Source organism: Colossoma macropomum, unplaced genomic scaffold (assembly GCF_904425465.1).
Source record: "Colossoma macropomum unplaced genomic scaffold, Colossoma_macropomum, whole genome shotgun sequence".
Lineage (NCBI taxonomy): Eukaryota > Metazoa > Chordata > Actinopteri > Characiformes > Serrasalmidae > Colossoma > Colossoma macropomum.
Genome location: NW_023495343.1, coordinates 95,334 through 109,808, shown reverse-complemented (window position 1 = coordinate 109,808; position 14,475 = coordinate 95,334). Strand labels below are relative to the sequence as shown.

At 37.4% G+C, this 14,475-nt stretch overlaps 1 protein-coding gene and 1 long non-coding RNA gene across 2 annotated transcripts; one reads left to right on the top strand and one right to left on the bottom strand.

Annotated features, from left to right (window-relative positions):
- Positions 1-3,387, bottom strand: LOC118801829. Its single transcript, XR_005006581.1, has 3 exons — positions 3,310-3,387; positions 721-819; positions 1-87 (listed from the first exon to the last, which is right to left on the bottom strand). It is a non-coding gene; the product is annotated as an uncharacterized LOC118801829 (long non-coding RNA).
- Positions 745-13,999, top strand: LOC118801828 (interferon-induced protein 44-like). Its single transcript, XM_036562209.1, has 8 exons — positions 745-927; positions 3,312-3,374; positions 4,258-4,291; positions 6,071-6,263; positions 6,919-7,065; positions 9,493-9,664; positions 10,066-10,166; positions 12,566-13,999. Exons 1-8 carry the CDS (start codon positions 897-899, stop codon positions 12,728-12,730), a joined length of 906 nt encoding a protein of 301 aa, XP_036418102.1. The 5' UTR covers positions 745-896; the 3' UTR covers positions 12,731-13,999.
- The last annotated feature ends 476 nt before the right edge of the window (positions 14,000-14,475 follow it).

Sequence of the window (14,475 nt, the reverse complement as noted above, 5' to 3'; positions counted from 1 at the left end):
CCAGAATCTGTGGAGCCAGAACTCTTAACTCTTGATTTGGTGATGCGATAAGTAAACACCCAGTTTGAAATAGAGTCCATAAAGTGCCTGCAACAATAAATTAAATTGTCAATTTTAATACTTGGTTGCAAATCATTTGCAGTCATTACCTGGAGGTCTGGAATCTATAGATGTCAGGCCTTTACTTGAGTCTTCAGTTCCTGCTTTTTCTTGGGGTTTTACCTTGAGTTTTGCCTTCAGTAAATAAACTGCGTGCTTGATAGGACTAAGGTCACTTGCTATTGCAGAAAATTCTATTTCTTTACCATTAAAAGTCTTGGGTTGCTGTCACAGTATTCTTTGGGTCAATGTTAATCTGTACTGTGAAGCACTGTCCAATGAGTTTTAAAGCATTTGCCTGAATCTGTGCAGATGATATAACTCTACACACTTCAAAATCCACCCTGCTGCTTTTGACAGGAGTCAAATCATGAATAAATTCTAATCTTCTTGTTTTTTAGGCTTGCCAATGGTTTAGACCTTGTGGTAAATCCACTGTATTTAATCTGGTGAGGTCTTCTCTTGATTGTTAACTTTGACACAGAGACATCTACCTTCTTTTTCTGGCCAAATGTTGGGAAGGGCTTTCTGTTTACTTGGGAATTAGTTACTATTTCCTCTACCACATGTTTATGCTTCCCTACTTTTACTTTCACTTTTGATAGCATATAAGCTGCTCACCACAGACGCAATGCAGCAGAGCTGCAGGACCCACATCATTATCACTTGGGCTTCTGAAGGAGACGGGAGGAGAAGATATTTTGGTACTGTCTATCTTACCTAGAAAAAAAAGGAAAAGATTTTGAAAAAAAAAAAAAAGATCAGTTGCTTTCAGATAGAAAGAAAAAATCTTTTTCATGATGGGTCTTCTTGATTTCCTGCTAGAAGGTAAGCACCAAACTGCAGTGCTAGAATAGAAAGTAGGTCTATTTAAAAATGTCCCTTGCCACATTAAACTGTTCCTTACGATGCTACATGAAAGAAATTCAAATTTTATTAAATTGATTAATACATTTGTCTTTGTTTTGTACTGATTAACAGGACATACCGTTTTCCCTTCATGTGTCATGTTAATAAGTTATATAAAATAATTATTATTACAAGCCCATTTCCAAAAAAAGTTATGACACTAGGAAAAAATGGAAAGAAAAACAGAGCAATATTTGTAAATATTGTTTGACCTGTATTTAATTGAAAACAGTACAAACAAAATATTTAATAGTTCTACTAATTAGCTTTTTTGTTGCTTTTTGTTTATATATGTTTATTCTAAATTTGATGTCTGCAGCATATTCCAAAATAGTTTGGACAGAGGCATGTTTACTGCACCAGATGTTTTCAATGGGACACAAGTCTGGACTGCAATCAGGCCAGTCTAGCACCTGTGCTCACTTACTATCAAGGCACACTGTTGCAACAGCTGCAGAATGTGGCTTGGCATTGTCTTGCTGAAATAAGCAGGGACGTCCCTCAAAAAGTTGTCTAGATGGCAGCATATTTTCTTCAAAAAACAAATATACCCCTTAGCATTAAAAGTGCCTTCAGAGATGTGCAAGTTACTGACTAATACCCTTATACCATGACAGGAGCTGTCCTTTGAACTTTGCATCGCTAACAATCAGGATAGTCATTACATGATGAACATGATGTCCATTATTTAAAAGAAAAATTCTGAAGGTGGACTCATCAGACCACCGCAAACATTTACACTTAGCATATGTTCATCTCAGATGATCTATAGCCCAGAGAAGTCGGTGGCATTTCTGGATGTTGTTGATGCTTTGCCGTGACAAACTGTGTTTACTGAGGGTTTTCTGAAGTATTACTAAACCCATGTGGTTGAATTCATTACAGAAGCATACTGGTTTTTATCACAGTGCTGTCTGAGGGAACAAAGGTCACAGACATTTAATATTAGTTTTCAACCTTGCCCTTCATGCATAGATTTCTCGAGTCTTTTTGTAAGTCTCTCTGGATAAGAGTGTCTGCTAAATGCTGTGAATGTAAATGTAAAAGTACATAAACACCAGTGTGAGTGAACACAAGTGCTTTATTTAAACGTGAGTGTGAAGCAACCACAAAACAAAAGTGAAAGGTTTGCCCAGCCTTACGTTAAAGAGTCTTTCGTTATCTTACAAGTCCAAATCTGTCTCTCTCTCTGGCATGTGGCATGCTGACCAGCTTCCTCTTCTCTCCAGCTCTTCTCTTTTTTTATTCACTAGAGAGCGTGCCAGACTCTCTAGTCCTCCTCTGATTAAGTGCAGCTGTCCGTTCGATCAGAGGAGAAGCACCTGATATGCATGTGGATAGGCAGTGCCCCCCACCCCCCCAGCCACAAATGTGCATTGAGAATCACTGGGCCTTATTCACCAGCCATTCTTAAGAAAAAAAAAAAAATCCTCTGAAAACCAATTTATGCAGTTTTCACAATTTTCAAGATTTTGATATTCACCAATTTTCACCAGTTTTCTTATTTGGGTTTTGTTCTTAGGTAAAAACAGAATCACACACTCAAGAGCACAAAGCTGTTCAGTGGTTTAAGACCACTATATGATGAATCTGATATAGACTTTTTTAGGACCTTTCTCAAGAACACATTTAAGTTATTGGTGAATGGGGCCCAGCATTCTTAAACTGTTGGACTGTTCATTCATGCAGTTTTTCTCAAAGTGGGGAACCTCAACTCATCATCCTTCCTCATAAACGACAGAGATTTCAATGAGTGATCGTTTTATACCCAATCCTGACAGCATACTTAATCACCTGCTTACCTGCGGAAAGTTTCAAAACAGGTGTTTTTGATCAGTCCACAAACTCCACGGTCTTATATTGCTCATGTTAAAATTTTGGAATGCAGGCAGGCATTAAACTTGGAATGAGTGTATATTTAGAAAAATCTATTAAGTTGATAAGTCTGAAGTTGATAAGCTGATAGGGCTGACCCACCCTGCTGTTGTATCATCTGAAATGCTTTAGAGGCCAACATTGTGAACATTTTCAGTGGTAGGCTTTTACTGTGAGATACTGTGAAATATGCAGTGAAATTCTTAGTTAAAGGTGAATTTGACCAATATTCAAAACGTTTTGCAAAAATAATTGGATAATTTGTACACAGAATACTCCGTTCATGCTCCAAATTCTTATTATTATTACAAATTTTAAAAGAACAAACACAGACACAGTAGGGTACTGCAATTTAAAAATGCTCATTTCTTTTTTTTTTTAATCAGGAAAAGAAACACATTTGCTAATATGTATGATGTGTCTTACAGTGTTTAAACAGACACCAACTCCTCCCCCTACTCCTAAACCTTGCCGTCGTGCTCCTTCACCAGGTGAGTTTTACCTGAGATGAAAAAAACACAATTAAGTAGAACAGAAATGGCATAATCCTTAACATAATACATTTATTCAATCAATATATATTTCAATGTTAACAACCTCAAGAAGAATGTATGAAAGCGCTAATATCATAGCACTAAGTCCTGTATCATAACACTAATATCATAGCACTAAGCCCTGTGTCATAGCACTAATGCCATAGCACTAAGCCCTGTATCATAACACTACTATCATAGCACTAATCCCTGTATCATAGCACTAATATCATAGCACTAATCCCTGTATCATAGCACTAATATCATAGCACTAAGCCCTGTGTCATAACACTACTATCATAGCACTGAGCCCTGTATCATAACACTACTATCATAGCACTAAACCCTGTGTCATAACACTAATATCATAACACTGAGCCCTGTCATAACACTAATATCAAAGTACTAAACCCTGTGTCATAACACTGATATCATAGCACTAAACCCTGTATCATAACACTACTATCATAGCACTAATATCATAGCACTAAGCCCTGTGTCATAACACTAATATCATAACACTGAGCCCTGTCATAACACTAATATCATAGCACTAAACCCTGTATCATAACACTAATATCATAGCACTAAACCCTGTATCATAACACTACTATCATAGCACTAAGCCCTGTATCATAGCACTAATACCATAGCACTAAGCCCTGTATCATAGCACTAATATCATAGCACTAAGCTCTGTATCACAGGACTACATTAATATAGAAACAATATGCACAGTTTATTGTACTGCATCGATTTTCCATTGTCATGCACGCATTGCTGTGTAACCCACAATTTCATTTTCTTCTGCTAACACTGCTGAATTCATTTTATTGCTCAGAACTAGACGTTCCTTGGAGACGAGTATACTGGAAGTAAGTACATTTGTGCCTGTTAAATGAAAATATTTGAGAAGTATGTTTAACGCTTTACTTGAGAGAGAATGCTGAGAAAAGAGGATGTTTTTAACATATAGTAGCGACCCTGGCTGGTCCTGGTCCCTACATGCCCAGAGGATCGTGGAAGGTGCGCACCCACCATTCAGCTATTGCCATGAACAGTTTGTGTTAGTCATTTTCTAGCCCTGCATTAAAGAGCAGTTTTATAACCACAGAGCCACACTTGAGCGGTCTCAATGGTGATGTAACCCTTTCTTTCTCGCTACACAACTTCCCAGCTGGGCTCTGCGTTGTGATTTGATGGTAGTAGAAAAAGGGGCCAGGAAGCGCAGGAATGTGGTGCAATCAGCTCGTGGCGCTGTTTTATTGTCAGCCTCAGACAGCAGCTTGGCATATCTTCAAGGAAGCACACAATACTGTCAAATAAGTCCAGTTTTTTCCCCACTTCTAACTTACACTAAATGAAATTCTCAGCTAACATTCACAGTTTCTTCAAATGTACGTCGTACTCGGTGGCATTCACAGCTCTCATATTTAAAAATACATATACTGCTTAAACAGTTCAAATTCCCAAGCCTACATGTAAAACAGGTCACATTAAACTAAAACTGATAAAACAAATGAGCTTAGCAACTAGTATTACACCACATTCTTTTAGCTTGCAATGTTTAACACGAAAAAATAGCACAAAAATATGTACTAATTTGGACAACTAACTCAACCTAACATGTTATCCAGTGGTTATCTGTCCAAAACACCAATGGATGTTAGATATTTTTAAAGCATTAATTAGGATTCATCACAGAGCACAGTCAGCATGTCTTACCTTCAAGGAAGCACACAATACTGTGCTTTCCTTGTTGAGCACCAACACTAAAGAGAGAAATAACGTGTAGCGCGTATACTGCCACCTGGTGACCAGAACTAGTAACGACACCTTACACCGACACTGATGTGTGTTAAATCTTTAGCAACACCTCTGTGCCTGATACATTCATAACAGCTCCACACGCACTAGTAACATGCCAGTGTCACTAGATATTTTGCGCTCCATGTTTTTTTATGCATATTTTGAAATACTGAATAAAAAAAGTAATTGAATTTTTTGTTATGGATGAAAAAGAAACGTGCTAAATTATATTTTTGCCTAGTAAATCGTTTAAAGTTGAATAAAATCAAGTCATATTATTATTTGTGCATGCAGCCAAGTTATTTTTTTAGTAGTCATCAATGCAGCCATTTCTATAGAGGCTAAAAGGCTTTAACATGATGTGAATCAAAGTGCATGATGTAGTTTGTCTCTTTTGCAAAGTAGCTGCATTGATGTAGACACCTTACTAAGCTTTACACCTCTTGGGTCCAGCACCTTAAAAATGATCAGGACGTCTTTTTTGACACACAAGTTACGCTCTAAACACTTAACACTAAATAGATATTAAGTTGATCTTAAATAAAAAAATCAATGTCTGTGTGATACAATGACTTCTGCTGGTGAGCACTGAAACAATGCCTTTGTATTTGAGTTCAAGTTAATCAATCAATCTTTAATCTGACTCTGAGTACATGCCGTCTAGCAGGAAGAAGTGTTTTATCACCCATTAAGAAAAAATCCACCATGTATTTTTTGTTTTTAACATACAGAACTGATCTTGGATTAACCCACTTGTTTACAAATGAGTAGTGTACACTGTACTTTTTTTTACTTTCTTTCCATGTCTGTGTGCTCTGTCTAACCCTAATTGTCTGTCTTTTCAGTGAAAAAGACAAGATACTGAAAGACTTGGAGGATTTAAACCCAAGTGTGGAGCCCCTTAGGATTCTGCTGCATGGGCCAGTTGGGGCAGGGAAGTCATGCTTCGTAAACTCTGTTCAGAGAGTCCTCTTAGGCCGTAATACCATGAATGCTCTGGAAAACACAACAGGAACTGGAGAAAGCTTCACTACTTCAGTAAGTACAAAGTAATCATATCATTTCTTAAACCAGTCCTCAGAGCTTCATCTGTTAACTGTAAAAATTCTAAACTCTTGAAATTCATCGGTGAGGGGGATTTTCACCAATTTTGGAAAGTTCTAATCAGCTGGTTATCTACTAAGAACTTCATGTAAATGAACACAGGCACAATTAAACAGCACAGCTCTGTAGGAAAAGAATCTGGGTGCTAAACTTGTCTGCCTGCAGTCCAGACCTGTCACCCATTTGAGATTATTTAGTGCATTATGAAATGAAAAATAGGAGACCCTGAACTGTCGAGCAGCTGAAATCCTGTATCAAACAAGAATAGAAAACCTTTCACTTTCAAACTACAGCAGTGTCTCCTCAGTTCCCAAACACTTACAGTGTTGTTAAAAGAAGAGGTGATGAAACACAGTGGTAAACATTCCCCCGTCCCATCTTTTTTCAAACGTGTTGCTAGGAACAAATTCACAATTATTCATTTATTTATTTACTATTTTCATTAACATTTAGGATTTAAATTACTTGCATTATTACATTTTCAATTTTTTACAGTCTTGGTAAATGGGAGCAGGCGCTTCAGGGTAATAATCTCCTAACGCCACACTGCCACTGTGGTTAAATACAGTATGTTTGAATCTGTTTCTAGATCAAAACACACAAGATGAAGAAGCGTGGAGGTGGATATTATCCTTTTGTTTTCAGTGACATCATGGGACTTGAAACAAATAAAGGAGGGATAGACACTGGAGACATCATCAGAGTTTTAGAGGGACATATTTTAGATGGATACAAGGTAAGTCCACATTCTTGTCCAGTTTATATGATTAACTGTTGTCAGTTTTCCAGCTTATTCCCAGCCAGGGCCAGACAAAGTCTCAAATGACAACACACTGAGGAGTTTTGCTGTTTTATTAGCCTTAAGAAGGCATTACCTCATGACAAAGAAAGATACAGTGACCAGTTTTTACAAAACAGGAAACATCATAACCAATGTGAGTAAAGATGAGTTTCCTGTGTGTTGTGACCATGATCACTCAGCCAGGAGGTTTTCTGTGCATATTTTGCATATTGAATAATAAATACTGAAATGACAAATAGCAATAGAATTGCCAAACATGTACTACATAAATTGCTTATTTACTCTTGGAACACATTTGCCAAATAAATACTGAAAATGTGAACAAAATTCAGTAACATTTCATTTTAAGGACTGCTTATTAATGATTACTAACATATAAGCATGCAATTATCTTTAAATATGTAAACAGAAATATTTCACAAGTTCATATTACTTGTTTAGACCTACAATCATCCATATGATCAGTGAGCTAAATATCACAAAAATCGCTAGAATTATATAATTATTTGGTCTGTTTCAGCAATATTGTCTCTTTTGTATCGTTAATTACACCAACAAATGTTGCCATGATCGCAAAATAATTAATTGCTATGTGTATGTTTTTGTTGGGGTTCATCAATATTATCTTGACATTAGGTTAAGTTTAGTGAACAATATGCTAATATTCTGGCATCAACAGCATTCATTATTGAGCTAAAGCACAAGAGATCCAAACATAAATATTTAGATTGCAAAAGTCTGTCATCAGTCAATGTCAGTTGTCAGTCTTGAACAATTCTCAACACATTCTTAACTGTAGACCTCTAACAGAGGAAAGCGGACTTTGGTAAAGTAAGAGGGAGATGGCTGAAAGTTGTTTCCTGTTTGTTTTCATTATCCAATGATTTCTCCATTGCTTACTCAGCTCTTCAACCTCATTCACCTCATGATATTTGACAGTCAGAATGATATATAAGCTTATTTTGTTTGTGTCGCTGTTGTTACTGCAAGCATGAAGCGTGCAGCACACTCAGGAGAAGTGAATTAGAAATGATGAATCATATCAATCTAATTTGCTGTTATGGATGTCACCAATATGACAGAGCGGATTATGCAAACATTGGAAATGATAAAGGGATGTTTACATTTTACCTGTCGGGATGCTTTATGAACTAACAGTGTATAAATGGTGGCTCTACCAGTGCTGTTATCACCCCTGTCATTGCCACGTTTTTTTGGATGTGTGTGAACAATATGGGGTGTCACCAGGTGTGATGCCTGCAGTGGTGGATGAAGTACACAAATCATGTACTTGAGTTAAAGTAGAGATACTTATAGAATGTTATTAATTAGTCTGACCCTGATGTCTATTAAAATTATCATAAGCACAAAACACTGAGGGCAAACAATTTCCATTTAGTAGAACTGAGTGGCTCTGAAATAACTTTTTGCAAATAAGCAAAGTTTTAGTTTAAGATTTATTTGCAACTTAGTTACAAGTTTAATAAAGACTTGCTTTCAACACAGGTTCATAAATGAGTTTTACTATATTGCATCTGTAGCTCTCTGTTCATAAACGTAAACTAGCCAAAACAAATTTACTATAAAATGAAAGTGTTTGTAAAAATTCAGAAAAAAGAAACACGACAGTCACAACTGCATATGTGTACATATTTCTATATTGTGGTCTATTTACACAAAGTTAGGTTAGCTCATCATTTATGTTGAATAGACTCTCCCAAAATATTACACTGCTGCACTGATGTTGAACCGTGTGCTGCACTGGGTCGGTATGTCCAACAGGTCAAAACAAGCTCAAAACATAGTACGCACTGTAACTTGATTGGTGTGCATGCATCACGCTTCTTTCATTTTGACATGTTTTCATACACACATAAGCCAAAGAAATGACAGATTTTGCAAAATGTAGTGGAGTAAAAAGTAAGATGTTTGATTTGAAATGTAGGGAGTGAAAGTAAAAAGTCGCCCAAAATGGAAATACTTAATACTGTACAGTAAAGTACAGCTACACAAAAAACCTACTTAAGTACAGTAACAAATTACATTTACTTAGTAACTGTCCACCACTGGATGTCTGTAAGAGTGTAAAGTAACATAACATCCATTTCCTGAGCTTTTCCTTTCTTACTTTTAACAACTTGTGTTATTCATGTGTACCCTTATAGCCAACTTCCAGATCATGTTAGTAAATTGTTAATAGAAGGTTGTTAATAGTAGTGCCCCTATTTTTGCTAACTGTATTGCTTGAACAGTGTCACACCGTTAATGCATCTTCATAAATCAGGTGCACTAAAACCTGCAATTGATAAATCAACTGGGAGTCATTTTGCACACTCAAAATGTATTCATTTTCTGTTTTAGTTTAATCCCCGTGGACCTATAAGTAAGGATGACAAGAGGTACAATCCCAACCCAAATCTAGGTGATAAAATCCACTGTCTGGTCAGCATTGTTCCTGCTGATACCATCTCAAGAATGGATGAAAGTGTGCTTGACAAAATGAGGGCAATTCGAAAGACAGCTTCTGACTTGAGTAAGTTGGTTATTACATATTAGCATCTTTGATCCCTGAGTTTGATGTGGGATTCACATGTGAATTTAAAAAGTCAGCCATTTATTTCTGAAAAATTTTAAGAGATTTTAAGAGAATGATCTTTAGCCCATTAAGAAACGCATATGATGCTTGATGGTTGTTATGGTAGTGGATAACACTTCAGCCTTCTATGTTGTAGACTGGAGTTCAGTCCCCACTTGGGCAAACACCCTGCACTATACCAAAAAGAGTCCTTGGGCAAGACTCCTAACACTACCTTCACCTACCTGTGTAAAATGATCACATTGTAAGTCGCTCTGGATAAGAGCGCCTGCCAAATGTAAATCCATATTTATCTATTTTTGAATTCTTTGTGTTATATGTATTACTTAACATTATAGGCATCCCACAAGTCATTGTGTTGACGAAAGTGGATAACGCATGTGAGATAGTCAGCCGAGACTTGCGAAAACTTTACCACAGCAAGAAGATCAAAGAGAAGGTAACCTATGTGTGCAACCCCACTATGAAACATCAAACATTGATCTTCACATGATATATTCAGCTATATGAGAAGAGAATTATGAATTATGAATCATTTCAATCTAAAATGCTGTTTGGCTATGCTAAGCTCCAATGAGACTGAATATACATTGTCAAACATGGGAAGTGATGTTTTCACATTTTGTTCTATTTAAAAGAAGCAAATTCAATTTGGTTGAAGTGTACGTAAAAGGGAACAAGCTGCAACCGACCTAAATATTTACAAGGGGAATTTCTAGCACTTGCTAGCAACTGCTTTTGACATTTCGTTTTTCAGTATCTTAATGCTAGTGCTGGTACTAGTCCCATTTTAACTCCCCAAACAGACTGAAGATAAATCGGTCAAAAATTTAATGTTTCATGTAGAGGTGATTCTTGACTGACTAGGAGAGCTTGTGGCGGCTACCACAAGCACCAATGTTAGTGACATTGTGATCAACCTTGGACAGAGGTTCGCAGGACTGTCATTGGACCTGGACAGACAATGATGGGTGTTCTCATCAAGGAGACACAGTGGGTTAGTACAGTATTTCCCATCCCTGGTCCAGGAGGAACACTGCCGTGTATATTTTAATGTTATCACTGCTCTCAGCACACTTGATTAAACTAACCAGAACTGGATTTGCAAGAAGCATCTTAGCAAAAAGGTTGTACTTAACAGGTGATGGGAGCATCACAGTGGACACTCTCTACCAGTATTGTTAAGATGCTCTTAATAAAATAATTTTGGAAAACCGAGTCCAGCTTGTTACCAACCCCTGACTATTCAAATTGGTGTTGAAGCTGCAGGGCAGTGTTCCTCCAGGAACAGTGTTCCTCCAACATTCCTGCAAAAACCTGCCCAAAGCCCGTTGCAATGTCACTATCATTGATACATGATAGTCACAAGCTCTCCAAGTCAGTCAAAAATCACTGCCACATGAAATAAGAAACGTTTTCACTTCCTCTTAAAATATGCTCTACACTTAAAAGTCCCTTTTGACGTCCCACCCACAGTGTTTGACTTACAGGAAAGCTTCACTGGCAATGAAACTATGATTGCAAACAAAGCTGCAAATACATTTTAATATTGGCAGAGCTGAAGAGCAACGATGAAGAACTGCAATTGCAAGTGGGTGATTGTTATTCTGTTTGTAATATGTCAGAGTCAGACCACTAAGCCAATGAAAATGGAATGTGAAAAGCACTTTGCTTTCCAATTTAATTTTTTTTTCCTGTAACATGGTGGCTGGCTTATCCCACGGGATGATCAAATTAGCATTCCCCACATTAAAAACCCAGCAAGCTCTGGGATAAGCCACTGACCAGGTACAGAGATGGACTTAGAGAGACTGACTCAGAGAGACAGAGTGCAGAGCAGTAGAGATTCAAGAATAGGAGACAAAAGAAGAAAAGCCATGTTGTACTGTGCAAGACTCAGTCTCACAACCTCGCAATATGGGAGTGAGTGCGTTACTGCTAGGCTACCGCAGCAAAGCTGAGGAGAGTCTTGCAGAAGTGTTGATTAAAAAAGGGAGAAAACTAAGGCCAAACAAAAGAAACACCACAGCAGCATTTTCAAGTACATTTTTTATTCTGGAGAGCAGTCAACAGAATTTCTTTCTTTTTTTTCTTTTTTTTTATACTTACACAATAAAAACAACTGAGGAAAAAAACCCAGACTTTAATAAAAACTCAAGAACCAAGAGAATACCATTTACCAGTTCAGCAGAGAAATATGCAGATGGCAGCATAAACTCAAGACTGAGTGGTGAGCTGTGAGAGAGCGCTCCTTAAGTAGAACGTGCACAGCTGCACCTGATCAGCCTCAATCACCTCGTCCCGGGTCTCTGCCTGCTCTTTGTGGTTGGAGGTGACCTAGCAGGAAGCTGGCACATTACATTCCCAGCCATTATGCACAGAAATGCAGATGCAAAGGCACATTTGCATTTGAAATTTGTTTTAAATTCAACACACTCATGAGGGAAATGCAACGGTAAGGACAATTTAATTAGCTTTTTCAATTTTTGCATTTGACAAAGGTCCAGAATGTGCTCCTATCCAAGACACCAGAATGAGAGACCAAGGCATTTTCCCTGATCTACCATGCTGCCACACAGAAGGGCTGGGGAGGAGAGGAACATGGCTCAGAAACAGGGTGAACAGGGAGAGGAGTTTCCAAAAAAATGGCCTCTTATACTCCACTAGCAAACTCAAAACAGATTGCAATCCAGAGACACTGATAAAGAATCCCAAATGGTTGGGTTATGCATCTCTGAAAATGTAAAATTATGTTCAATATTAAAAAAGGTGTAATGTACAGTAGAGAGTGAAAAGTCTAAATGAAGAGATTGCCCTTGACACATGTTTATTTTTCAGGTTGAGGTGAGCAGTTATGAACTGGGAATCTCATTGAAGAACATCTACCCTGTGAAGAACTATCATGTGGAGATCACTGAAGATACCAATGTGGATGTTCTCATTCTCATGGCACTGAGGGATATTGTCAACTTTGCCAACGACTATGCAGAATTCATGTACTAATCGAGTGGCAGTTCACAAACAGAGTAAAAGAGAATTCCAGTGCTTTTCAAAATGTCTGCATGTAGTGTTAATATATAGTGTTATACTATGTATGTTTGTGCTGTAGACATCATGACCCCTGGTTCATATCACCACCACTATGAAGTCTGAAATCAGAGTTTGTTGGGTTTACTTGTTAGTTTTGCATTTACTATTAAGTACCATGTTAAAATATCCTTTTAAACAGTCAGTGTGACCTTGTTATAAAACCATCTATTTTGACCATAATTGTATAAAGAAAATGGAGAAAGAAAAATTGCCCAGTGCTCCAATATGGCATTTCTTTTTTGATTTAAACCCAAGCTAACCCAATATAAACCGAGCCACTCAATCCAAATAATGTGATGTGTAAAAACTGTATCAAACAAGCTGTACAAAAGTTGCCTCTCTTATAATAATAATAATAATAATAATAATAATAATAATAATAAAAATAATAATAATAGTACTATTTGGGTGGTGGATCATTCTTAGCACTCTAAAAGGCTAAATTAATACTACAACAGAGAACGTTGTGTTAGCCACTAGATAACAACAGATAGCAGCTGCAATTGTTTAGGAATATAGCCTACATTACCAATGGTTTAAGCTAGCCTTGCTAATTCAAGCCTTACACAGTTCCTGCAATGACAGATGGAGCACAGTTATATATCCACAACTGACACTCAGAGTGTAAAATACACACCTCAGTGACATGAAGGTTTCTCTCAATATGTTGAAAACAGAATGTGAGATGCTGCTTGTTTAATGTTTATGTCAGTGGTCTCCACAAAACAGGCACATACTGCTGAGCACATTTATAAATGTGACTATAAATGAAAAATGGTGTGGGTGAGGGATGAGGAAAGCTTTCACAGGCTGTGACTAAGCAGGTGCAGTCTCCTGTTCAATCTCTTCCAGTGGACATGAATAACTGCCTTACTGTGTCTGCTGGCCAGATCATGCCCAGGGGTCATCCACCAAACAGAAACTGAAAGAAATATTGAATTTAATTGATTATTATGTTAGTGATTCATCTATTAAAAGCCATGATTGAATATACAGTTTCACTTGTACTTTACTTTCACTTTCCTTCTGAGAATATAAAGATCCTGAGCACAAGCCCACTGAGGCAGAGCTGCAGCACTGCAGCATCACTTAGGCTTCTGGAAACTACCAGCACAAATACTAAGACCTTCTAAATTACACTTACATGCTGAATGTTTTGTGTCTGTGCTGTTATCCGGTGTCGACCAGAGGAGGATGGGTTCCACTTTTGAGTCTGGTTCCTCTCAAGGTTTCTTCCTCCTGTTGAGGGAGTTTTTCCTTGCCACTGTCGCCAAGGCTTGCTCACTGGGGGCGTGGACCCGGATTCTTTGTAAAGCTGTTTTGTGACAACATCTGTTGTAAAAGGTGCTATATAAATAAATTTGACTTGACTTGAATTTGACTAGGTATTGGATGGATAAAGGTACATGTAGCAGCCTACATTCACATCAAAGTATGGTGAACAATTAAGGAAGTACAATCATCTACAATTACAACCATACATAGCCCCACATTTTTAGGGTCTCAAAAGTAATTGGACAAACTACCAATCATAATGTGGTGGTTATAATAGATTTAGTGTTGTTATTATTGCTTTAACTTCAAACAAGAAGTTAGAGTAACCCAGATTTATTTAAAGTCTACAGACCAAGTCAATAGAGACAAATTCTCATACCAAG

Bases quoted from the DNA above. Each gene is read 5' to 3' on its own strand.
- LOC118801828 (XM_036562209.1), top strand. From the start codon at position 897: ATGATGGGTCTTCTTGATTTCCTGCTAGAAG. The intron at 928-3,311 runs GTAAGCACCAAA...TGTGTCTTACAG, and splicing joins TCTTGATTTCCTGCTAGAAG to TGTTTAAACAGACACCAACT. The intron at 9,665-10,065 runs GTAAGTTGGTTA...TTAACATTATAG, and splicing joins AAAGACAGCTTCTGACTTGA to GCATCCCACAAGTCATTGTG.